Source organism: Anomaloglossus baeobatrachus, chromosome 6 (genome assembly GCF_048569485.1).
Source record: "Anomaloglossus baeobatrachus isolate aAnoBae1 chromosome 6, aAnoBae1.hap1, whole genome shotgun sequence".
Classification (NCBI taxonomy): Eukaryota; Metazoa; Chordata; class Amphibia; order Anura; family Aromobatidae; genus Anomaloglossus; species Anomaloglossus baeobatrachus.
The window spans coordinates 316,761,135-316,789,010 of record NC_134358.1 but is presented as its reverse complement, the minus strand read 5'-3'; the positions used below and the strand labels follow the sequence as shown (position 1 = coordinate 316,789,010).

The window sequence follows — 27,876 nt, the reverse complement described above, 5'->3', positions numbered from 1 at the left end:
ACTTTCCCACAGATTCGGGTGGTAAACAGATAGACTTGTATCTGAATCTCTGAAACAGACCATTTATTGGAGTGAACAAATAGAAATGCCATTTCTGTACATCCAACATATGTGCATTGTGTAAACTTGAAAGCAGTGCGGTTTGTGAATCACTAACAGAAATCTTCTGGATGGCTCATTACTATCTAGCATGCTGTTCTTATGGTAGAACCTGGAATTCTAGCTTTTTGTTGTCTTTTGTAAACTTCTGGTTTGTAAACAGCAATTACTCCAACACATAGCAAAGTCCGTGCTTTAGACATCGATATAAATAATTGTCACAACACTGAGACTTTTTAAGAAAAGATCATTTAAACAAACATGAATGGATGAACATAATCTGAAACATGAGTCCATGGAACTGGATTATGAGAATAAAATCCGATGAGATGGTATGTCTTCTGCAAGAAAGTCTCATATCTTTATAAACTACTATTAGGTTACGAGCAGAACATTTTGCTCCCAGACTTAGGAAATGTAATAAATTCCTTATTATTGTCCTGTCCTTTTGTCATATTGGTAGGGTTCCCAACAGAGCGTCCTAAAGAACCAGCTTCAAGAATGCTTCCCTTAGTGGTGGCCCAAGAAACGGTGGTGTTGGTGAGAGCCTGGTTCAAAGTACTGTGTCTGAACAATGGATCATGAAAAACTCCATCAACCCAATTTCTGAGACTTGTTACAGGAGAATCCTGCCGCCTGTCAATAATACAAACTGGAGTGGACACAGCAGAAGAAGAAGAGGATGATGAAGATGAGGACGGAGAGGAAACCCCCTGGTGCTTTAACATGCACGATGGATATTCAGTTTGATTTAAGGAGGTGGCTGTGTGAGCCAGAGACCAAATTCTTGGTTTGGAATCAAGTAGTTGTTGACTTTGCTGCTGAAAGCACAGTTTGGATTCACAGCCTCTTTGCCTCACCCTTATTAAGTCTTGGTCGCATTCATCAACAACACTTTTTAGACAATTCTTAGCCCTATCAATTTCTTGGTCTACTGAAGAAATGGTAAGTGGCATCTTCAGAATAACGTCTTTACAATGATCACTGACACAATCCCTGGTCCGCATTTGGTGTCCTTCTTGTTGAGATTGGTGGTGAAATGGTTGTTTTAACTCACATTCAGAGCTTTCAGACTCTATTGTATCGAAGTCGTCAAGGTCACTAAGGTCTAGGTCTTTGTCTTCTCTTCCAGTAGTTTCCTCTGTTAAGAAAAGTGAAGAGGGACAATTAATTCTATTCCTTCCCATAATTCCCATTCCTTCCTTCTCTCCTCCTGTACCAGTCTGTTTTTGTAATGTTCATGTACTTTGTACTTGTTTTTTATGTCTACCCTCTTCACTTGTAAAGCATCATGGAATAAATGGTGCTATTATAATAAATAATAATAATAATAATATACATTATTGTGCTGCATGCAAACAAGCAGTCATTATGGAGAAGATCTAACCTACCTTCCTAACCCCACATGGCTATTTATACAAGTTTATCAATCACAAAAACAACTAGCCTATATAAAAAGTCAGGACTTATTTTAAAGTGAACAAACCTTCTATCTTCTTTTCGTTCTTAATGTTGTCCTTTGTAGACTCGTCTTCCTCATCTTCCTCATCCTCATCATAAGGTCGTTTCTCATCAGTACATTTGTTTCTTGGTGGCCAGGTCATCTTGTTCTCTTTCTTAAGCCTCCTCCTGGCATTGGCAAACCACGTGGACACCTGGGTGAGGGTCATCTTGGTGATGATGGCCAACATGATCTTCTCACCCTTGGTGGGGTATGGGTTCTTTCTGTGCTCCTGCAACCAGGCCTTCAAGGTGCTGGTGGTTTCACGAGTAGCATTTTTCCTTCGAGTACCTCCATCCATGGTTCCATACCTGACAACACAATGTTGCTGATAAATTACATGTCCTTAAACCAGCTAGCTGTGTGCACAAAACAAGTAAAAAAGTCACATGTAAATTTTAATACAATGTAAGCATTGCAATAATGCCAATAATAGGGTGACCTACAGACTGTGCTACTCTATGGTTAATATCTCAGAGAGTGCAGGTCATATTTCCCAAGAAGCCAGATTTAAGAGGATAAATTTGAATGACCTGAGGATATAACTGTTAATATAAATATTTCCTTCCTACTCCTTTATTAGCCATGTCTCAGGCTTTTGTTGATGAAATTGTAAAAACGTATAAAGACAGAGGATTGCAGCTGAATATTTAATGCACACTATTCTGAAAGGTCATCCGCACCCATGTGGTCTTAAGAAAAAAGGTTGAGATGGCTTAAGTGGTTTTGTGCTGCTTTAGGGATAATAGATGCAGTAAGGTAAAACAGTTTTCAATCCCTTCAGGGCAAGGGGATGCAGAGCTTTGGGTAGCCCTGAATGCCAAGCATCTGAGGTTGCTGCTCTGTGATTCACCTAATACAAAGGCATTGTAACATGGAAGGTGAGAAATCTTCACCTGCTAGATGGCTACAATGTGGTTTTTTTCATTTCCCAGCCAATAAGATTGGAAGGGAACAATTAATATACCATCAAATGGGATTCAGTTCATTATTAGCGTTTTCTTCTCTATATACTGAGCATATTTTCTTGATTTTGAAACAAGCCAAAAATAGAGGCAAGCAGCAACAGCAAGGAAAGTAATCATCTATATATATAATTGCCTTATTCTGTCTGTCTGTCTGTCTGTCTTGCTCTAAAATGACGTCATTACAGTGACAACCATCGCCACACCACGCGCGCTAAAGAGCCTGCGACCAACGGCTCAGCTAACTGAATAGCCCGAACTACGGGCTGACAGGACGACGCCTGACACTTTTCCCCGCACCCACACGAAGCCCCAACTCCCCGGTGAGTGGTGCACCCCCGGGAGCCCACACCGTCAACCCAGCCGACACATACCCACCGCTCGCCTCTGCCTCCGGCACACATTATCCCACTCGGCTCAACCCCCCCGCCTGCACTCTGCCCTCCGCATGTATACACTGAACACACACACATAGGAATAGTCACTTGTCCCCAGCCATGCAGTCCCCAGCACTGATGTCCTCAGCGCCATGGCCCCGCTCGGCTCCACCACCCCCCGCACTCTGCCCCTAGCACACATTACCCCACTTGGCTCTGCCCCCCCACACTCCGCCTTCCGTATGTATACACTGAACACACACACACACACACCTGCATAGTCACCTGTCCTCAGCCATGCAGTCCCCGGCACTGACGTCCTCAGCGCCATGGCCCGCTCAGCTCCACCTCCCCCGCACTCCACCCCCCGCACACATTAACCCGCAGGATGGGGGCACATGTCAGGATGGTGGCTACACCACGATGGGGGCACATACCAGCATTGGGCCACATCACAGCATCAGCATATTTTTACTTAACTTTATACTGTTCATGGCCTTCTTTCATTACAAGCCATGGACATCATTAAACATTATACTTAAACCTGCTTTACATGTTCCGATTCTGCATACGATATCATATGCGATCGTAACCGCCCCATCGTATGTGCGGCACGTTCAATTTTGTTGAATGTGCTGCACAAACGATTAACCCCCGTTACACGTACTTACCCGTCCATACGACCACGATGTGGGCGGCGAACGTCCACTTCCTGGAGTGGGAGGGATGTTCGGCGTCACATCGACGTCACGTGGCAGCTGGCCAATAGAAGCGGAGGGGCAGAGATGAGCGGGACGTAAACATCCCGCCCACCTCCTTCCTTCCGCATTGCTGGCCGGGAGCCGCAGGACGCACATAAGATCTGTTCATCATTCCCGGGGTGTCACACACTGCGATGTGCGCTACCCCGGGTACAATGAACAACCTGATGTTCAATTCATGAGGAATGAACAACGTGCGTTCGATGAACGTTTTACCATTCATTCGCAATCGCACGTAGCTGTTACACACTACAATGTACCTTACGATGCCAAATGTGCGTCACTTACGACGTGACCCCGCCGACACATCGTAAGATTTATTGTAGTGTGTAAAGCGGGCTTTAGACATTAAAACTGTTCCTTCTGTTGTTTGTCATTTTAAAACCAATAAACAATTGTAAGAATACTAAATTAAACCTAACCCATCCAGTTCATTCATTATCTTATTATTCAATCTGCTAACCTACATACACATTCTAGACTACCCGATATGTTAGAATCGGGCCACCTTCTAGTTACTATGATAAATATCTAGACTTTAATATGGTTAGACATATAGGGCCCAAGTTATTATTGCACATGCGTTTGTTTTTTTAGTTGCGTTTTTGTAGGGCCTGATTCATTACACCAAAATTCTGGCATAAAACACCCTAAAAAGTTGCAATATTTATTTTTTTAATAAGCTGCCCAAAAATATTGTGACATTTGCTTGTTTACTCATGGATCTTGGACAACTTCACAATATGAGGGCCTCGGCTGGAATAGGGGGTGTCTACGCCAGGCCGTCAAATTCATGAAAAATTAGATGACTTTTAGTCCTTAAATGGAGTACATTTCAGGGGCCAGTGCACATCAGTTACCAGATGCTACTAATTCATTTTGTGGCGAGCATCTCTAAGTGAATTAGGCACATTGTACTCCAGTGAGGCCTTCATTATGATTGGCGGGTACAACTCCTGTTTTAGTGAATCGACCCTGGCTTAGTATTTTGTGACTTTTTTTAGATTGCACCAAATTCATCTTTAGATTTGAGCTTTAGTTTTTGAAGCCTACTTTATCTATTTTATTTTAAGTTATTTTTTAATTTCACCATTGAACCCATGGTTTAGGGTTAGCACTACATTTGCGTGAACCCGAAGTTCAGTGTTCGGTGTTAGTACCAATCACAGGCTTTCCCCTCAAAAAAACAGAGTTCAGGTTAGGGTGCTTTATGTATGCAAACCACTCACGTGACCATCGCTGTGCTTGGATACACTCAGTGCTAAGCCCAGTGCGAGCAGCTTCCAGTGTTTGATCAGCTCACATTGGGGGGTTAACAAAAGGGGGATCAGATGTAGTGTGCACAAAATAAAAAGGTAAGTGTTCTGTTTATGCCTGGCTGTATGGGGGTGGAGACCCAAACTGCCCAATTAGTGACATCCATTGGGGTTTAAGTCAAGTCTGGGTCCCAAACTGAACTCTATCTTGTAAAGTCCGGGTAAACCCACCGAACTGAACTTCCACAGGTCCGCTAATCTCTAGTTACCAGGTGTTTCCACCTGATTCATCATTTGAGATTTTTCAAAAAGGTTAAAGAGAAAAAAAGGTTAAAGAAAAAACAAGATATTTTTCAACTTTGAGCAAAATTCATGAACCTTGTGTAAAAGAACAGAGAGTCCTCAGTGGTTGATACCTTTTAATGGCTAACTGAAAAGATGGTAATAATTGCAAGCTTTCGAGACTACTCAGGTCTCTTCATCAGGCATGGTATAACACAAAATCTGAAGAGTCACGTCAAAATCTTCAGATTTTGTGTTATACCATGCCTGATGAAGAGACCTGAGTAGTCTCGAAAGCTTGCAATTATTACCATCTTTTCAGTTAGCCATTAAAAGGTATCAACCACTGAGGACTCTCTGTTCTTTTAAACAATTTTTTTTTTATCTCTACTGGCTAACACGGTACAAAGATATATTTTACTTGAACCTTGTGTATCATTGTGACAAATTTGGTGCAAGCACCTTCAGCACATACCCCAAGACAAAAAAAGAAAAGTGAGTTAAAGAAATGCACAAAATAAAAATCTACCCATACAATTTCATTTGATTCCCTTGAAGCCAGTTAAGAATTTTTTGGAATTTCAATTAATGAAGTGTGATGAGCAAGAGTGCTTGGAACGGCTCGTTACTCGGGGATGGTCATTGCTCGGCCAAGTATAGTGGGTGCTTGAGCACCATGCTTGAGTTTCCACCCCTCACTGTTTTTCCTCCACTAAACATACGGGGATTACCTGTTGGCTTTTGGCATTACTGTGATTGGCCTGGTACATCATGTCATCAAGTCTATATAAGAAGCAGAGACACCATACATAGCACAGTGTACCCCAGAAATAGTCTAGGGAGAGCTGCTGGAAAAGGGATAGTTTATTAGAGCGATTCTAGCCTTACAGTCCTGGCATTACATCATTGGGTCTTATATGAGACTTGGGGGTTGAGATGCTTGGCACACTGCAGTTCAAGGAGAGTTGATATAGTAGGGAGAGCTTAGATTAGAGCAGGCATATAGACAGAGTTGTACACTTGCACCCTTTAGTGCCTTTCATGTGGCACTGAAGGTTGTTTTTAACCTTGTTTAATGTAATAAATAAATAATTTATAAGAATGACGTGGGGTCCCCTTTATTTTTGATAACCAGCCAAGGTGAAGTAGACAGCTTATTTTGCCACTTCCCAACCTAAAAATAGCAGCCTGCAGCCGCCCCAGAATTGGGACATCCATTAGTTGCACCAGTTCTGGAATTTCAGCTCAGCTCGTTCCAATTGCCCTGGTGCAGTGGCAATCTGGGTAATATTGTTTGGTTTGATGTCAGCTGTGAATTGTCAGTAGGTATAAAGCCTAGGGGTTAGTAATGTAGAGGCATCTTTCAGACACCCCCATTACTAACCCAGTAAGTATAAAGTTAAAAAAATACACACAAAGCAAAAAATAATTTATTTGAAAAAGCATCTATAATTACACAATACCTTGTTCACCATTTTTTATTTATTTATTTATTTATTTTTTTTAAAAAAAGTCATGAAGATCCAACATAATCCAATGTGCAGTGGTCCTATGACTTCCCCCAAATCCATTCTCCAACCCATGGAGCCTCATTTAGAGAACGGTGCTCCAAAGGTCCCTGTGCGATGATGTTAGCAATTCAGTGCGTGTGGAAAATTCTATGTCTGATGCTGACCAGGAGTGACCTATAGAACCTCATGCTCTGAACGGGGCTCAGTAGGTTGGAATACAGATTCCAGGGATGTCGTAGGACACTATACCATGGATTAAGTCTGATCTTCATGGCTTTTAAATATATTGATACAGGGATAGTGTGGGGGAGTCTTTATTGAAATTATTTTTTTTCCTGTGTGTGTATGTGTTTTTGTAACTTTACATTTACTGGGATAGTAATAGGTGTGTCTGATAGACCCCCATCCATTAATAACCTCTGGGCTTGATCAGCTGTCAATTCACAGCTGACATTAACTCCAAAAATATTACCTGGATTGTAACCGTACCAGGGCAATTGGAAAGAGCCGGGCAAAGCACAAGAAATGGCACATCTATTGCAATGTGCCAATTTTGAAGTCGTTGTGGGCTGCTATTTTTAGTCGGTGGAAGGGCCAAATAACTATGGATCTTCCCAGCCTGTTACTACCAACCCCCTTGCTTCACCTTGCAAGGTTATAAAAAATGGCGTGACACCAGGCTTTTTTTTTTAAATTATTTAATATTTTAATTCCCAGCAGCAACATGGAGTCGGAAATGCGTCCAGGCATATTGTTCATGCTGAGTTGTCAGTCTCCCCAGCCTTCCAAGGGGGGTCTGCTGGAAAAATGATCAAGTTCCCCATAGACTCCCATTATGCTCGCGAGTCAAATCATCAGAGCCTCATGATTCAAGTAACGAGCGCGCAGGCACTTTGGTGCTTGCGCATCACTCACCATGAGTTAAAATACAATGACCCACCTTTGCTAATGTGGTCCAATAACTAGCTTCAGTTTCAAATTGCCAGTTGTGTCTGTTTAGCTGATTTTTGTTCTGAATTTGTCACAGTGGTCCAAGCAGAATGAATTATTATTATGAACTATTATTTTTTTTCCTTATATAAAGCCTATTAACACAAGGTATGTTCATATTCAATGGAACAATAACACAATAAGTTCAATTAGCTTGTATGATTTTCCACATGAACCATTGGTCTAAGTAGAGATAATCGATGAATGACCTGCTTCTGCTCAACCCATGGGTCAGCAAAAAATGGAATGTACTTGGACACCAACTGATGAAATGCTACCCTTTTCATGAGTGAAACAAAGACAAGCTTTACATCATTCATCTGAATATAGTCTTAGGCCAGCTCAAGCTGTATTTGGATAAACAGTATAAAAATAGGTCTGTAAATTAGAAGAAGGATGACTTTTTCCTTTAGGCCCAAGAACTGACCAAAGGCTCCCATGCTATTATTTCTTGGTGAGGATGGATGCACATGTGAATTATCTGATTGATTTTAATGGGTCTTTGTTCACTGTGAGTGCTGTCCTGTCTCCACTGGGACAGTACTTGTAATTAAAAACCCTTTGGATGAATAGGCCTTTGGTTGACTTATTTTATATTATTATTCTACACTTAAAACTTGTGTATGGCAGTATTTGAGCAATAATAAATGTCAGGGTTGACACAGAGGATCATTTTTTGCACAAAGGTTAGTTTTTTCTATATCTACCTAAAAGGCTTTGTGCTGAAAGTTTGGTGAAAAGTAAAAAAATGGCTGCAACAACTTAGCAAATGTAATCCAATGGTTACTCTCTATTACACCCATCATCACAATGATTTTTTTCATTTATATTTGCTAGAATACCAGTAAATCTTGGCTCCGAATCATATGGGAAGATCACTGTTCTTTGGTGTACTTGTAGCAACAATAGGGTTAGATTTTTTCTCTATTCGAGATTTTGGTGTTCATGTCTATAAGTGCTTCAATATTTGAGGATACATATATGGGGTAATATCTTCTGAGGATCGTAACCTGATATTTATGCATTTATCAAATGATTGCTTTTAAGTCTGTAATATGTAACCTTCAAATAACTGTTGGTTCATGTACATGGTCTTTCATAGCTTGTGTAAGGGAAGGATGTGTATATGGATCCTATTGATATCTATAGTAATACACCAAGTAAGTGCTGCTAAGAACAGTTCTACTTTTCATATGTGAGGCCGTATGGCACATTTTGTATAAAAATATTTTAGAGTAGGACTGCCAAAATGAGATTTGCCATGACGTGGCGGGGTAGCTCAAGAAATTGCAATTTTTTGCCAAAAATTTCAAATTTGAATAATAAGTACAGTTTGGAATTTTTAGTGCAGTAGTGCACATTTAGTGCTGGCTGTCTTGTTTTTTTTATTGAATTGATCGGTGGCTGACCCCCACCTTGCCGTGCACCCCAATTTGGGTTGTATTCCACCTGTCTTGATTTTGGCAATTGGTGACTGTTCACATTCAGTCATCAGGCCCTGTCCACAGGCTATTTACTTCAAGCAGCATTTGCTTGGGCCTGTCCCGCCCACAGCCATGATTCAGTCATGGGTTCGAGATTGAAAAACACCAAGTAAGTGCTGCTAAGAACAGTTCTACTTTTCATATATGAGGCCGTATGGCACATTATATATAAGAATATTTTAGAGTAGGACTGTCCAAAGAGATTTGCCGTGACGTGGTGGGGTACCTCAAGAAATTGCAATTTTTGTTAAAATCTCAAATTTTAATAATAAGTACATTTTGGAATTGTTAGTGCTGTAGAGCACATTTAGTGCTGGCTATCTTGTTTTTTTTCATTTAATACACATATTTGTGTCATTATGGGTCCATTGTGCTCATCATATCGACTGTTATCGGGTGGAGGAATCTAAGCGTCCATTCATGTGGACTGGCTGACGGCACAGTAAATCGTCAAACCTTATGGATCAGCTTTGGTTTATTAGCCTATTATTTACATACCAGACTACAGTAAAGGGTGCTTTACACGCTGCGACATCGCTAACGATATATCGTCAGGGTCACTGTGTTTGTGACGCACATCCAGCGTCATTAGCGACATCGCAGCATGTAACACCTCTGAGCGACCTAAAACAATCGCAAAAGAGGAAAAATCATTGGTATTGGAGAGGTCGCTCCAACACCAAAAATCGTTGACAGGTGAGTAGCGAGGTTGTTTGTCGTTCCTGCGGCAGCACACATCGCTATGTGTGACACCGCAGGAACGAGGAAACTCATCGTACGTGCGTCCCACCAGCAATAAGGAAGGAAGAAGGTGGGCGGGATGTTTGGCCCGCTCATCTCCGCCCCTCCTCTGCTATTGGGCGGCCACTTAGTGACGTTGCTATGACGCCGAACGAACCGCCCCCTTAGAAAGGAGGCGGTTCACCGTTCACAGCGACACTGCTAGGCAGGTAAGTAGTGTGACAGGTGTAAGCAATGTTGTGCAACACGGGCAGCAATTTGCCGGTGTCGCATAACCGACGGTGGCGGGTACGCTCGCTAGCGATATCGGTACCGATATCGCAGCGTGTAAAGTACCCTTAAATGAAGTGACATAAACAATCTGTGATAGATTGCTCACGAGCTATAGGCTGCCAAGGATCTCGGAAGTGCAAGTCATGTTTACACAGGATGATACCTTACCGAGAACTATGATCTTTGTGTCATAGTTCATTTCACCCGATAAACAAGTGGTTTGCTCGTTGACCGGATCAGCAGCCTGTTTGCACTGATATTATGGTGAAATAAGCATTTTAGTACGCTCATTTCACAACTATCTTTCCATGTAAATGATGCTTAATTCTAATGGCTGAATCACACAGCAGATTTTTTTCTGGACTTTGGTTGCATAATTTGCGTTAAAATACCACAACAAAATGCAATACAAATTCAGTGAATGGGGTTGTAAACCACATTTACTCACAAATTTTTGGCATGCTGTGGATTTTCACATTTGCATCATGTCCTACCGTACAGTGTGCTTGCATTGTGCTACAGAGTAAAAGAGCTAAGGAGATAGATATACTGTAAATTTTTGTGAGAAAACATTCAGTATGACTGGTAATGAGTGGGCACTACCATGCTCGGGTGCTCAATACTCGTCGTAACCAGCAGATGGGGCTCGGACGGGCATGACTCAAGTCTGCTTTTTATGACATTTTCGGTCCAGTAGGAGGTACAATCAGTGACTGACAGCTATCCCTGTATGCCCACTTATACAAATAAGGCTGTCTGATAGGACCCCCACTGGACCAAATATCTCAGAAAGAACAGAGGAGTAAGTGAGGAAAACAGGTTATACTAAATCTTCCCTAACAAAGCTATCCATCAATCTGGTCTAGCCCCCTTCCCTATAACATGGAGGTTGCATGTTTTATTTTTGCTGTAATTGAGATAAAATTATGCTGACCTTTACATACCACAGCAAAACTGCAAACAATGCCCCATGGGTGTAATGTCTAAGCATAGCTGAAAAGTTTGAGGGACACTAATTTTACAGCTGCTCCAATAATGTTCAGCGGCACCCTTTTGGACCAGGTCTAGGATCAATACTAAATATTTGCTTCAACAACCAGGCCCCTCTTGCTGTGCACAATGTCCATCTTATTTTACATCTTATAACAACTTCACGCTTCAGAAACCCTGAAGTGGTTAAAAGAAGTGACCTGTCCATTCTTCGGGTAGCTTCAACTAGAAAGTCCCCCACTCTCTATAATTGAGAGCAGGGAGTAATAGATGCCAAACAACTAGCAAAGCCACTTCAGGAAAATGACTGCCTGTGTTTTCCCATAGAGGCTTCATTTGAGAAATCCTGGCATCTGCACCGGCGTCTCAAAGACAAGGTGTGCATTTACCCTAATAGACAGCTCATAATAGTTATACTAGACAGTCTTAAAATAAATCATATAATAGTAGCTCATACAGGCTGATGCCTCTGGGGCATTTTCTAGGCTGTGTAGCATAACTTTACTCAAGCACTTAGTTGGCTTACTTGTATACCACTTTTTAAACCAAAATATTGGCATACACCCTTAGTTAATTTGATGTTTTTTGCAATCATCCAGAGATACATCCACTGTTATCAGTTCATTAAGGTATTTCCACACTGTTGCCATTTGCATGGATCCATCTACGCATGGCTAAATGATGACCTCGGTGCAGGTGAGCTGGATTTCAGACATACCCTAAAAGTGTCTAGTGAGGTAAAATTTTATGAACCCCTAACAAATGTGACATACGGCATATGCAACAGTATTTTGGTTCAATTTTGGTCCTAATTCCATCTCTTCTCTGTGCCCAGGTGGAAAGCGGCTCGGTATACAGGCACTCAGAAATAGTGTTCCCGTATACAGTGACTTGAGCACAGATTGACCCCTTAATCACTGCTACCAAAAAGCCATATCAATGATTGTCGGATCCTAGAGTAATAACATTTCTGTTTTTTTGGGTGAACTCATGAGGACCATAGTGGATGGCCAACTGGCTTCAGAACTTCATGAGCAGCAGAACTGCAGAAGACTTGAACTTGTTCTGGTAGAGAGAGGCCCTACTTCTATCAAGCAATATAGTATTTTCACATACCACTGCCACTGAACATGGTGGCCATAGTGTTACATAGGACGGCAGCTAACATCTAATATCTGTACTTAGAGTTATCATGGTGTTATCTGGGTTGTTACATAAGACTGCAGATGACATCTTCGACATTATTGTCATAGGTATTCAGAGAGCACTGATTTCTCTGTGCTGTTACAGGAGACATCAGGTGACAACAACTACTAAATTATTAGTCATTAATTACCTGCTGACTGAATTGTGTCACCTGTAACATTTGGTGGAGGAAAGATAATACTATTGTGTTGTTTTCAGGGGGTCATCTTAAGCCCCTTACTTTTAATGAAGAGAAATCTTAATATTTCTGGATACAGAGACATTATGCATATTTGTATGCTTATAGCTTTGTGGGAACCAGGAGCGGACATAGACAGAAGAGGGCTACTGTTCAAAAACAATATAGGGTATGTGCACACACTTCAGTTTTTTTTTCTCCAGCAAAAAACGCACCTTCTGGCAGAAAAACACACTTCTGGCTGAAAAATCATTAAAAAAACGCATTTTTGCCACGTTTTGGTGCGTTTTGACCCTCCGTTTTATTAACATTGTCAATGGCAAAATGCAGGGAAAAACGCAGAAAAAAAGTGACATGCTGCTTCTTTTTTCTGCAACCAAAACTGAAAGCAAAAAAGAAGCAAAGTGGAATTGGAATCAGGCCCCCAAACTCTTAAGGGCCATTTACATGCTGCGACATCGCTAACGATATATCGTCGGGGTCACTGTGTTTGTGACGCACATCCGGCGTCATTAGCGACGTCGCATTGTGTAACACGTATGAGCGACCTTAAACAATCGCAAAAGAGGCAAACATCATTGGTATGTGACACGTCGTTCACTTACCAAAAATCGTTGCCTATTCAGTAGCGAGGTTGTTTGTCGTACCTGCGGCAGCACACATCGCTATGTGTGACACCGCAGGAAAGAGGAACAACCTCGTACCTGCAGCCGGCCGCAATGAGGAATGAAGGAGGTGGGCGGGATGTTCGTCCCGCTCATCTCCGCCCCTCCGCTTCCATTGGACGGCTGCCGTGTGACTTCGCTGTGACGCCGCATGTACCACCCCCTTAGAAAGGAGGCGGTTCACCTGCCAGAGTGACATCGCAGAGAAGGTAAGTATGTGTGACGGGTGTTAGCGATGTTGTGCGCCACGGGCAGCGATTTTCCCGTGACGCACAACCGACTGGGGCGGGTACGCTCGATAGCAATATCGGTACCGATATCGCAGCGTGCAAAGTACCCTTTAGGCCTCTGTGTGACTTAAAAGTTCCACCAAAGTTTTGACTGCTCCTACTGGGAATACTTTGAGAATGGCCTCATCTGTGACCCATGATTGTGCCCCACGTCTCAAAGCAAGATCCATAAAGACATGGTTAGCTTAACTTGGCGTGGAAGAACAAGTCTGGCCACCAGAGAGTCCTCACCTCAACCCCATCAAACATATTTTGGAGAAACCACAACAGAAATAACGAGCCAGGGCTTATTTTGTCACTTCATCAATGTCTAGTATCAAAAATGCTCTTCTGGTTGAATGAGCAAAAATTTCCACAGACACTCCCTGAGACCTTGTTGAATGTCTTCACGGGAGAGGGAAGCTGTTATAGATATAAAGGGTGGACCAACTCCATATTAACGACGGTGGATTTAGAATGGCTGCTAAAAAGCTCCAGTATAAATAATGTGTAGGTGTCCCAATTATTCGTCCACATAGTGTACATACTGTAAATGATCCCTATGAACAATGCTTCTATTATGTTTGGATAATATTGTGTGGCTGAAGTGGAAACAGATTCTTCAGACTATTCACTGTACCCAATACAAATTGTCACACAGTAAATATTTCTTGAGGACATGCCACAGCCAAGATTATGTCACATGTGTAGAAACAGGTCCATGAGATTAAACATGGTTTCCTCCAAAATCTAAATAGAACTTAGATGGCAGTGGATGTGTGGCAATGCCTCAAATGTGTCCACGAAACATCAAAGCCTGAATTCAGCATGACTCCAGAACGTCTGTCTAGTCGGCCCTTATCTTGTCCAACCAACCATCACCCCACCCACTTCCCGAATTCTTACCTAAAGTAAACACAAAGACTGCGTGACGTTGGATACAAAAGGCCACAGCAGCCCCGTTTATTAAACAACAAAAACATCAAACCATAAATAGCATTTTAAATTCCCAATGAAAAACACCCGAAAGATGAAGGGGTAAATGAAGGTACCAAACTGTTTGATTACAACATCAGCTCCACCACCTGCCCTCAGCCGTACCACAATGACTCGAGGGCACCTAGCCGAATGTTGCCCAACCCATGTCCCGCTGAGACTCAACCCAGCAAGGACCCATGTAATCAATTAATTGCACCACCAGTGGTAACCCATTCCTGCACTGGGTTCCCCCCTCACTATTTTGTGCAAACCCCCACCTTCAATACCCCCCCTCCTTTCCCCCGCTGCTGCGACAAAGTCATTCCATACTCTTCTCCGCGCTGGTTGACCGAAACTGCTACAGGGTGAGTGAGCGGGAACAATTCTGGTTGCCTTTAAGGTAAAAGTGACCAACCGCCCTGGGGACCTGACCCCCTAAAACACCACCCCTTAACCAATAGGAGTGCCCCAAATCCCAACTGACCCTACAGCTCCACCCTACACTTTTTCCCTGCACAAAGTAACACCACAAATTAACCCCTTAGCTGAGACTTATGCGGGCATCACACGAGACGATATATCGTGCGATATGTCGGCAGGGTCACGTCGTAAGTGACGCACATCCAGAATCATTTGATATATTGTAGCGTGTGACAGCTACGAGTGACGGTGAACAAGCAGAAATACTCACCTTATCGTTGCTCGTTGACACGTCGCTCATTTTCAAAAAGTCGTTTCTTCTTCTCTGCGCCGGTTGTTCATCGTTCCCGTGGCAGCACACATCGCTTCCTTTGACACCCCGGGAACAATGAACACAGCTTACCTGCGTCCCGCCGGCTATGCGGAACATAGGAAGTGGGCGGGATGTTACATCCCGCTCATCTCCGCCCCTCCGCTTCTATTGGCCGGCCGCTGTGTGATGTCGCTGTGACGCCGAACATTTCACCCCTTTCGGGAAGTGGATGTTCACCGTCCACAGTGACGTCGCTCAGCAGGTAAGTACGTGTGACGGCGGTTTAACGACTTTGTGCACCACGGGCAACTAATTGCCCGTGACGCACAAACGATGGGGGCGGGTACGATCGCTCGTGCGATCGCACGATAGATCGTATCGTGTGACGCCTGCATAAGGCCTAAGCCACATGGCGAGAAAATCGGTGCGAGTGGAGTGCGATAAAAAATCGCATTCCACTCGGACCAATTCTAGCCTGTGTCAGCGCACATGAGGGATTATTTTCTCAGCCCTAATCGGACCGAGAAAACAATCGCAGCATGCTGCGATTGTAATGCAAGACTCTTTTCTCTCGCACCCATTCAAGTGTATGGGGCAAGAGAAAAATCGCACTGTACTCGCGGTACACCGGTATACCACGCTTGCAGAGCGAAAATCGCAATAGCCGGCAACGGAGGAGAGCGGGAGATAAATCCTTCCCTACCCTCCTCCATGCCGGCCCGCCCCTCCGCAGCGCTGGGCCGTCCCACCTCAGAGCCAGACCGCCCCCTGCAGCTGAGGTCCGCTCGCACGGTCGGACCGCAGTCGCATGGATACTAGCATGACACTCGGCTCCTGCGGTGCTGCAAGCGCGAGCCGAGTGTCATGCGAGCATCGCAGTACTGCCCCGTGTGGCCCCGGTCTAAGGCCTAGCATCCCTCCTCAGTCATGCTGCCCTCCCATGAGCCCCTTCAGGGCAGCAGTCCGGGATGTTCCTTTACATTTTTGCCAGGGGTTTTAAATCATTGTCTTCCTTTAACACTATTTTTGATGGTGAAATGTTTTGTTTGCTTATAAAATTTCATGAATTGTCAATTAAATAGAAAATACTCCATTAAATTACTGATAACCATAGAAATGAATGCTAAAAAGTAAGCAGAAAAAAACTTCTCCACTGTCTGTCAGCTAGATTGTTTTGAAAATAAATAAAAATAAAGATGCAGAGGGTTTGGGACTCAATGAATCTTGTTGCTGATTGCATACATAATGGGGTAGGGGTAAAGTGATCCCCCCCGTAGCCAGTAGTCCAACAGAGAGAGGGGAGGGAACTGACGCACACATAGAAAAATGATCAGTTTTCTTTGCAATATAAGACATGTTGGAATAAAAGGAAATGATGATATTAAGGGAAGAAGTGCTGAAATTCTGTGTGTGTGTGTGTGTGTGTGTGTGTATATGATTGTGTGTATGAGTGTGTATTTGTGTGTGTGTATGTCTGTGTGAGCATGTATAGTATGTTTGATATGTGTGTGTATGTGTCTATGTGTGTGAGTGTATGCATGTATATGAGTATGTATGTGTGTGTATGAATGTGTGTGTATATGTCTGTTTCTCTGTGTGTGTATATGTCTGTGTCTATGTATATGTATGAGTTTGTGTATGTCTGCATGTCTGTGTATGAATGTGTGTCTATGTGAGCATGAGTGTATGTGTGTGTATATGTCTGTGTTTGTGCATGTATATGTATGTGAGTGTGTATGTGTGTACAAGTATGCATGTGTGGGTATGTTTGTGTGGGTATGTTTATGTGTGTATGAGTGTGCATGTGTATGTGTGTATGTGTGTATGTATATGAGTATGTCTGTGTGTATGAGTGTGTATATGAGTGTGTGTGTGTGTGTGTGTGCGTGTCTGTATTTGTGTCTGTGTGTGTCTATGTGCATGTGTGCATGTATATGTATGTGTGTGTGTGTGTGTGAGTGAATGTATGTGTGTTTGTATGAGTGTGTGTGTATGAGTGTGTATGTGTATGTGTTTCCGCGGTTAGGTAACTTTTAAGAACAATGTCTATGCTTTTATTTGGCCTATTCTTTATATACTGTAGTTATACCAATTTGTTTTCAAAATTTCATCCTGCAATTTACATTGTCATATGGGGCTGGTGTAAGACAGACTAAGAGGTTTGTGTGGAGGAACAATACCTCCATTATAAAAAATTTTGTTCTGTGAGAGGCTGTTTATCATGTTCATTAGGATTTCCTGTACATCTTTTCAGCATTGTAATTTGTAAAACAAACTAATAATTTGGTCACACCTTTCCAGTTCTGCCAGGCAAAGAAACTCATCTATCATTTTATCATATAGTGTGTGTACATGTAAATATTTATGTGTACATGTGTATATTTGCATGTTTACATGTGCGTATTTGTGTGTGCATATGTGCATATTTGTGAGTGTGTACATGTGCTTATTTGTGAGTGTGTACATGTGCTTATTTGTGAGTGTGTACATGTGCATATTTGCATGTCTACATGTGCATATCTATGTGTGCATATGTGCATATTTGTTTGTGTACATGTGTATATTTGTGGGTGTGCATACATGTGCATGTGGGTGTGCATACATGTGCATATGTGTGTATACATGTACATATTTGTGTGTGTACATGTACATATTTGTGTGTACATGTTCTTATTTGTGTGTGCATATATGTACATATTTGTGTGTACATGTACATATTTGTGTGTATATATGCATATTTGTGTGTACATGTACATATTTGTGTGTATATATGCATATTTGTGTATATAATTGTATGTATGTGTGCACTTGTGCATATTTGTGTGTGTATATATGTGTATGTACATGTGCATGTTTCTGTACGCATATGTTCAGGTGCAGGCATGTTTTTCAGTATGGCTTTATGACGGCATTCTATGTGTTCTTAGATGATCACATATATTATTGGTAACTTTCTGAGACAGAACTGGAATGCCAAGACAAGAAATCATGCGTATTGTAATACAAAACACCGGTCCATATAGTCTACCATTTCTCATGTAGAAAATCGCACTAAGACCATGGACAGACACACACACATGACACAATGATAAAGTGCTAAATTCCCCAAACTCCCAAACTCTATAGACCTTTAGTTAAATACAAATCTTTAGAAACATAAAAAATGTGATCACATGAATTTAGTGTCAAACATCTATCATATGCAAGCAAATAGAAACACATTGATTTCCTAAATGCTTGCTGTAAAAGGCTGAATTGCATCCATTCCTCCTAACGGACGTCATAGAGGGGGACTCTACACAGAATGCCCCTTTATTGGTCAGAACAGTGTGCGGCTTTGCTCTGGAGGACCATACCTGGTGGCTATTCATCTGTATGGCCACCATATAACTGTATATTTTCCTTGTAGACAGTTTAGGTATTGATGGTGATCCTAGCTGTCAGACCTTCACTGTCATTGGGTAGCTCCAGTCCAGACATCACAAATAGGGATGATTGAATACCTCAAATATTTGGCTTCGCGAATATCCGATGAATAGGTCGCCGCCATGCGAATATTCGATGCGCAATGTAGGTCTATAGGAAGCCCGAATAGTTCCGAATAGTTGTTATTCGGGTTTCCCATAGACTTACATTGCACACCGAATATTCGCGAATATTCGCATAGCGGCGACCTATTCAGCAAATAGTCGCAAAGCCGATTATTTGAGGTATTCGATCATCCCTAGTCACAAACCCAATAGCACCCCCTATAAGTAGGTTTGTCACCTCCAAATGAGTAAGCTTACAGGGGGCAGATTTCATGCAGGAATTCCTGTCCCCCAAAATCTGCTCTACGTACCATAATGGGGCTACGTCTGCAGCATCGATGGGACTGTAGAATATGATGGAACGGTGATAGGGATTTGTGCCATGTGTTCAGATCCTCAACTGTCATCCACCAATTAATACATGTACATCTTATATATATACACTATGGAATGACAATGAAATGTACCAAATCCTACACAATGTCGGAGTCATATCATTACAATATCTTATGGGAAAAATACAATTGCTAATGCCAGAGCAGAGTTTTGTCTGAAGATACACAATGATGTAATGTGCAGTACTGGGTATAGGTGCCTACGTCTGATGGCAATATGCTGGATATATAGGGCCGGGTTTCCTATAGAACAATTGATATGGACTGAGGTCCTCGTAAAACTATATAATATTTTGCCTTTTCTTAATGCCCTATATAACATACAGTACTTTTTGTTCAATGTAACTTGAAACTGAAAATGTAAAAATAAGCAATTCCAGTGAAGCCAAGCAAGCTGTCCTGCTACAATACGGTATGTAATACCACTAATTGTGTAGCTGACCTTTTATGGCTTCATTGCACTGACTCATTAAAAGAGAACAGTCGCAGATCAAGAACTGCAGAAAAGTTCATGTACTATAGAGAGGCCATAACAACTCATGGCAGGTTTTGGACGTCCCTCGGAAATTATCCCCCTATGGCGTCACAATTTCTTTTGCTTTTCATAAGGACAAAATGTATATAATAAATAACTAATGAATAAATAATACATAAATATATTACAGCTTAAAGTTCTGATTAGGTTTTAGCCACATTCCCTTATATTATCTATATGTAAAGTAGCCTCGGTATAGAGCAGGTACTGTGATCCGGCGCCATACACTGACCCGTGGATATTCTGCTATATATAACTTTAAGTAGAACAAGTGAGACAGGCTAGACCTGCTCTTATGGAGTGACTTGTGAAATGTGCTATGACACTTCACAGCCATCACAATTAAAGGAAAAATTATGACATTAAAGGACACCATGACCCTGGTGGCTAGAGTTTAGTAGAAAAGAGGGATTCTTATCATTGTAAATACAGAAACTACTGAGAATAATAATAATAATAATAAGGATAATACTATATGTGACACTCCTCTCTGCTCAGCACAGCTCATACATATATATGTGAATAAGTGCAAGTAATAATTTGGGCATAGTAATACTATATGTGACACTCCTCTCTGCTCAGCACAGCTCATACATATATATGTGAATAAGTGCAAGTAATAATTTGGGCATACTAATACTATATGTGACACTGCTCTCTGCTCAGCACAGCTCATACATATATATGTGAATAAGTGCAAGTAATAATTTGGGCATAGTAATACTATATGTGACACTCCTCTTTCCTCAGCATAGCTCATACATATATATGTGAATAAGTGCAAGTAATAATTTGGGCATAGTAATACTATATGTGACACTCCCGTCTGCTCAGCACAGCTCATACATATATGTGAATAAGTGCAAGTAATAATTTGGGCATACTAATACTATATGTGACACTGCTCTCTGCTCAGCACAGCTCATACATATATATGTGAATAAGTGCAAGTAATAATTTGGGCATAGTAATACTATATGTGACACTCCCCTCTGCTCAGCACAACTCATACAATGTATATGTGAATAAGTGCAAGTAATAATTTGTGCATAGTAATACTATATGTGACACGCCTCTGCTTAGCACAACTCATACAATATATATGTGAATAAGTGTAAGTAATAATTTGGGCATACTAATACTATATGTGACACTCCCTTCTGCTCAGCACAGCTCATACAATATATATGTGAATAAGTGCAAGTAATAATTTGGGCATAGTAATACTATATGTGACACTCCCCTCTGCTCAGCACAACTCATACAATATATATGTGAATAAGTGCAAGTAATAATTTGGGCATAGTAATTCTATATGTGACACTCCTCTTTGCTCAGCATAGCTCATACATATATATGTGAATAAGTGCAAGTAATAATTTGGGCATAGTAATACTATATGTGACACTCCCGTCTGCTCAGCACAGCTCATACATATATGTGAATAAGTGCAAGTAATAATTTGGGCATAGTAATACTATATATGACACTCCCCTCTGCTCAGCACAACTCATACAATATATATGTGAATAAGTGCAAGTAATAATTTGGGCATACTAATACTATATGTGACACTGCTCTCTGCTCAGCACAGCTCATACATATATATGTGAATAAGTGCAAGTAATAATTTGGGCATAGTAATACTACATGTGACACTCCCCTCTGCTCAGCACAACTCATACAATGTATATGTGAATAAGTGCAAGTAATAATTTGTGCATAGTAATACTATATGTGACACGCCTCTGCTTAGCACAACTCATACAATATATATGTGAATAAGTGTAAGTAATAATTTGGGCATACTAATACTATATGTGACACTCCCTTCTGCTCAGCACAGCTCATACAATATATATGTGAATAAGTGCAAGTAATAATTTGGGCATACCAATACTATATGTGACACTCTCCTCTGCTCAGCACAGCTCATACAATATATATGTGAATGTGTGCAAGTAATAATTTGGGCATAGTAATACTATATGTGACACTCTCCTCTGCTCAGCACAGCTCATACAATATATATGTGAATAAGTGCAAGTAATAATTTGGGCATACCAATACTATATGTGACACTCTCCTCTGCTCAGCACAGCTCATACAATATATATGTGAATGTGTGCAAGTAATAATTTGGGCATACCAATACTATATGTGACACTCTCCTCTGCTCAGCACAGCTCATACAATATATATGTGAATAAGTGCAAGTAATAATTTGGGCATACTAATACTATATGTGACACTCCTCTGCTCAGCACAGCTCATACAATATATATGTGAATAAGTGCAAGTAATATTTTGTGTCATTATGTAATTAGCTTGGTACAGGGCAACATTTGCTCCATTCATGTCCTAATCTGATTGATACTTCAGTTCCAATACAAAGTAATAAGTGCTGACCTAACATACACCAGCGGAGGATCCTGTGTCTTGTGTTATAGACAGCGGTAATAATGTCCACCTATATGGGGCATTCAGTTTACCAGGATTGTGACTGGCTCATGTATAAGGACCAGTAAATATCTCACTTTATAGCAGTTCATTTACTAAACTCAATTACCAGGGAGACTAGTGACCCAACTGGAAGCTCCAGGATGATATTGCAATTCTGAGGATATGATGTATGAGTATATCAGTTACCTGTCATATTGGTACTGGCTCAGGGTGTGATCATAAGGATAGTAAGCAGCCGTCTGGGCAATACCCGCATGCGCAGATCCCGTCCCATCCTTGGAATCAAATGTGTTCTGTAACATAAGGTCAAGAATGTTTAGATGACAGTATACATATACAAGCCTTCTTATTTCCTACACATTAACTATCTGGAGCCACTCCTTACTTCCAATCCCTACTGTTATCAGGGCTCCCAGACCAGCCTAATAATCGCAATATAACACAATGCTAAATACAAGACAAATTAGTTCATTCTCATGACACAATTGTATATTGCTGCCTGCTCCTGCGGATATATAATGAATGAGTGCATTATACATCCTTTTCCAAAACTCATTCTACTGTTAATATGTTTATAGATAAGGGAAGCAGTTCATACACATTTATACATATTCTGCACTACAACAAAAGATAAAAGAACTGACAACATCCATCTCAGGCTGTCACTACCTGTTTATCTGGGAAGAATGGAGAAGATAAATACTCTATGCTAATCTGCAGAAGAGATGTAATACCAGCAGATAAATGTGAGCCCAGACATGCTGAGGGGCTTCCTGAGGATATATATATACGTGCGCGTGTGTTTATATATATATATATATATATATATATATATATATATATATATATATATATATCTCAATATAAATACATGCAGCAGTGCTGAGTGTGTAATTTGGCACACCTGTGTTGAGAATGACTGCATATGTGTATATATATATATATATATGTATAAAATTATTTATCTATATATATATTTAATTAAGTGATCGTATATGCAGCTATAGCAGATCTGGGTGTGTAATGTGTTACTATTGTGTTGCAGTGTTGCAAAGGATTGCAAGGAAGTCTGATAAACGGACATGTTATATACTGTATATATATATATATATATATATATATATATATATATATATATATATATTTATATATAGTTATAATGAAACGCTCAGCTCTATATTTAAATATATTTCACTATATCAGACTTCCTTGCTGTCCTTTGCAACACAATAGTACTATATATGTATAAATATATATATATATATATATATATATATATATATATATAGATATATATATAATTAAACACTCAGCACAAATATAAATGTGTGTATATATATATATGTATATGTATATATATATATATATATATATATATATATATCAGACTTCCTTGCACTGCTTTGCAACACAATAATGCCAAATTACACACTCAGCTCTGCTACATCTGCACACCCACTCAGTGAATAAGGGAACTTAGGGAATCCCTAATTCTATATGCAGATGTAGCAGATCTGAATGTGTACTTTCGTACTATTGTGTTGCAAAGGACTGCAGGGAAGTTTGATATACTGAAAAAAAATTAAAAGATATATATATATATATCTCAATGAAGCACTCAGCTTTGCTATACATATGTATGTATATAGTTATTTTGAATATATATATATATATATATATATATATATACACATATATATATATATATATATATCAGGCTTTCTTGCAGTCCTTTGCAATATAATAGTACCAAATGACACACTCAGCTCTGCTACATCTGCATATACACTCAGTGAATAATTAAGAGAACTTAGGGAATAACTAATAGTGAGCCGTGCAGACTTACCAGAGAGTAGAAGGCAGAGGCGTCAGTGCCATAGGTGACATAGTTGCCATAGCCCTGGGAGCCGGTGTAGGGGCTCCCATAGACTCCTAGTGCAGCTGCAGAGTTCAGCTCATGCCTGGCAGTGGCCAGCAGCCTGCTCTCATACACAGGACAATACACTGGGGTCTGAGCAGAGGCCGGGGCAGCTGGGTCTGATAAAGTCCTTCCACTTGACTCGCAGCAGGTTGACAATGAATTGGTGGTCATCAAGAACTAGGGGGTAATGTCACACAATGAGAACAAGGGCTAAAGCTCAGAAACTGCATGACCGCATGTAGTGTGAACAGAGTGCAGGCTCAATGATCACAGTAGTATTACTGGATAAAGCATTAGTAAGCTACATTAAATAAAGTGCAATTTTACAGATCTTATTCCTAACATGTATGTAAATGTTGCACAACATATGACATTTTTTGTTGCTTAATATACTAAGTTTAATAAAGTTATTATTATTATTATTTAATACTATTATTTCGAACTATTTTGCACCCTCACAAGACATTAATAAGTACAGGTAAATTAGCATTGTCCTACACAATCTATCTTTTCTCTATGGTTTTCCGTAGTCAATGGCGCTCACCTGAGGTGTGGAGGAGTATGGATACCCAAACTGAGGATATGACATGTTACATCAACTCCCGAATCCCAGAAAAGGCAGGAGAGGTCTTCTCTGGCTTACTGTAGCGGAGCTTTCTTCTGTTACAATTGGTGACCACAGGTTCCCAGATGCTTAAAGGGGGAAGAAGAAGAAAATCATCTTTAACTTTTAACCCTTTTATTCCCTCCTCTGTTCAAAACACCTAGGAATATATAGAAAAGACCCCGGAATATTGCTCCCAAGAACATTTACTAAAAATATTAATCAGTATATAGAAAAGCCAGCAGGCAAGGTGCAAGCCCTGACGTCATCACACCCTTTCATCTCCAGAGCGGTGCAGCCAAGGGTGCGAAATACTGATCTCCAACGATCGCTTTATGGATCGTGCGAGTGATCGTACAAGGTAATTATAGGTGTTTGTACAGCACTCGTGCAGGGCGAGGAGATGAAGCAGCCATTGCCATACACCATAATGATTTTATCTCCTTACTCACTGAAGGATGGGAAGCGCTTTTAATTAGAAATTAATTAATGAGCAGCTGTTACACTAATAATGAGCCCAATTTACAAATGAGAGGGCTGGAAATGGGACTTTGGACTGAACTCCAGAGACAGAAGTGCAAAGGATCTGACCCTGTATCTTACTCACTGAACATCATAGGTGGAGTGTAGCTAATAGAAGGTTTGGGAGTCTTATAACAATCCATGAAATCTCTATTCATTTGTATTAATCTAGTATTGTCAAGGTCGGAAAAGTGCGGATAAAACTAAAATCGGCACCGACCTGGGAAACTAAAAACTGACACCAATGCGCCTTTTATGCGCCACATCAATGTAGGAGAGAGTGCGACCTGTGATCCCCAGAAGTTATAATCTGTGGAGTATGGAAGTGACTGACCAAGAGGGGCATCCATAGAAAGAGTGGTGTCCACACTGTATAATATCAATAACGCCCTATATTATACAGGACGGGAGAAATGCCCAGCGGGGACGGGGGTCGGGGTCTGCACAGTGCAAAGTGCAGGACAATATCTACACAACATCCAACATGTCTACTGGCTGGTGTACAATATATATATATATATATATATATATATATATATATATATATATATATATATATATATATATATATATATATATATGTATATACATATATCAGAGTGGCATCACAGAAAGTCTCCTGGCAGTGTGTGCATGGTACAGGATGGGCAGCACAGCCAGGTACACGTCTATCTGTACATCTAGAGTGTGCTGACTTGCTCAGATAGCTGCCTGGGTTCAGACATGCGGATAGCCCCAGGGTCACACTCTAATTAATGACGGTGTTCTCTTCTTTTCCCCAGCTGGAAGACTGCCTCCCAGAAACGAATGTGCCCACTGCTGACAGCTCGATTGAGAGTGATTGATGACTATCTGGAGACCACAGCAAACCTAATAAACTATATACTGCTTAATTGCCTTCATTACTTATGGCAATGCTTCATATATATACATATCTTCACATCACCTCCAAGTCTCTAGTAACTTGTACAGAATCTCTATCTGTCTAGATCTTTATCTATCTATCTATCTATCTATCTATCTATCTATCTATCTATCCATTATCTATCTATCCATTATCTATCTATCCATTATCTATCTATCTATCTATCTATCCATTATCTATCTATCTATCTATCCCTCTATCTATCTATCTATATAATTATCCATCTAATATCTATCTATCTATCATCTATCTATTATCTATCTACATAATTTTCTATCTATTATCTATCTATATAATTATCTATCTATCTATATATCGATCCCTCTATCTATCTATCTATTATCTATCTATATAATTATCCATCTATTATCTATCTATCTATCTATCTATCTATCCATTAAAATATTTATCTATCCATCTAATATCTATTTTTCTATCCATCTAATAACTATCTATCCATCTAATATTTATCTATCTATGTATCTATCTTTCTAGCTAGCTATCTATCTACATTATATATGCTGAACACAGCATTAACTTTTTGCAATATTTATATAATATGATCGCATCAGAAAGCCTATGCACAGCTCCACTAATGAAGCCCACTCCAGATGATGGCACATGTAGTCCCCGTAGCTGACATGCATGCCATTTTGCCATTTTAATAAGTGTCTTGCCCGGTACAAACAATCTGATCTACATAACAAAGGCTGTCACATATAAATTCATTGCTCTGGCTGCCGGAATTAATGGTGTGGGATGCTTTGTATATCCTGGTTACAGCGGCTTCTTCATGTCCATGGAAAGTTAGGAGAGAGGTAACGTCTGTTTTCTTTCGCGATGTCTCACCCATGTTCCCAGGACATGCAGCCTTTGGTGTGGCACACAGATGGCACATTAGGGCATGTCACCTGCTGGGCCCTCACAGGCTGCCCCTGCCATTACTTACACAAGTGATACCTGGTAAATGAACCCACTTCATTAACACTTCACCTCTCCAGCATATCTTATGGCACTGTGCAGTTTAGTACATGCATTGTAAATATCCGCAGGCCATCTCTACATATTACAATATAGAAGTCATTGCCCACACATAAGGACACAAGGTGACCACTTACTGAGAATCCCAAACTTTCCGGAGGTGACCCTGCAGAGTAGAGAGCTGAGCCCTGACATTGGGGCAACCCAAGAAAGTTTCTTCATAATGCTGGTAATTGACATTAGAACATATATCAATTAGCACCAAGGACCCTAATGATGGCACCAAGGACCCTAACGATGGCACCAAGGACCCTAACGATGGCACCAAGGACCCTAACGATGGCACCAAGGACCCTAACGATGGCTATCACAGGTGAATGCTTCACATGCCACAAGTTCCACTAAATACTCCAGAATGAAGTCCTCTGGAGGAAAGTTCCCTATAAGACAAAGAAGAGCAGACACAAGCCCCAAACCCCAGCACAGAGAGACTGATGCGAGTCCCGGGCTACATGGCCACATCTGGATCTCTGCACCCAGGAATGCCCTGCCAGAAGGAAGCGAAGGTGATGTTACCTGTGAGCAGCCCGGTGCTGGCCCCGCTGTCCGCAGACTAGAGGTGTGCTGGAGCTGGCACGGTGTCACTGGCTGCTAATGGAGACATTGGTGTGGATCGTACCTGCCTACAGAGTGGAGTAGTGCTCAGTCCCCAGGCACCGCAATCACTTCACTAAGCCTGTG

General features: G+C 40.9%; 1 protein-coding gene across 2 annotated transcripts; it reads right to left on the bottom strand.

Annotated features, from left to right (window-relative positions):
• Positions 1–52: 52 nt before the first annotated feature.
• IRX4 (iroquois homeobox 4) lies at positions 53–27,876 on the bottom strand. Of its 2 annotated transcripts, none has more exons than XM_075316530.1 (6): positions 27,712–27,876; positions 24,648–24,796; positions 24,029–24,280; positions 22,369–22,475; positions 1,586–1,911; positions 53–1,240 (listed from the first exon to the last, which is right to left on the bottom strand). In XM_075316530.1, the coding sequence occupies exons 2-6, from the start codon at positions 24,690–24,692 to the stop codon at positions 480–482; spliced, it is 1,491 nt and encodes a 496-aa protein (XP_075172645.1). In that variant the 5' UTR covers positions 24,693–24,796; positions 27,712–27,876; the 3' UTR covers positions 53–479. The 2 variants fall into 2 exon arrangements, with proteins under 2 accessions (XP_075172645.1, XP_075172646.1); XM_075316531.1 differs by lacking the exon at positions 27,712–27,876 and adding an exon at positions 25,564–25,658.

What these genes read in the sequence shown, in the direction of transcription:
- IRX4 (XM_075316530.1), bottom strand. Translation starts at nt 24,692, where the DNA reads ATGTCATATCCTCAGTTTGGGTATCCATACTCCTCCACACCTCAG. An exon ending in CATACTCCTCCACACCTCAG is followed by an intron (nt 24,281 to 24,647) that starts GTGAGCGCCATT and finishes ATTACCCCCTAG; the next exon opens with TTCTTGATGACCACCAATTC. An exon ending in CCTCTGCCTTCTACTCTCTG is followed by an intron (nt 22,476 to 24,028) that starts GTAAGTCTGCAC and finishes CTTATGTTACAG; the next exon opens with AACACATTTGATTCCAAGGA.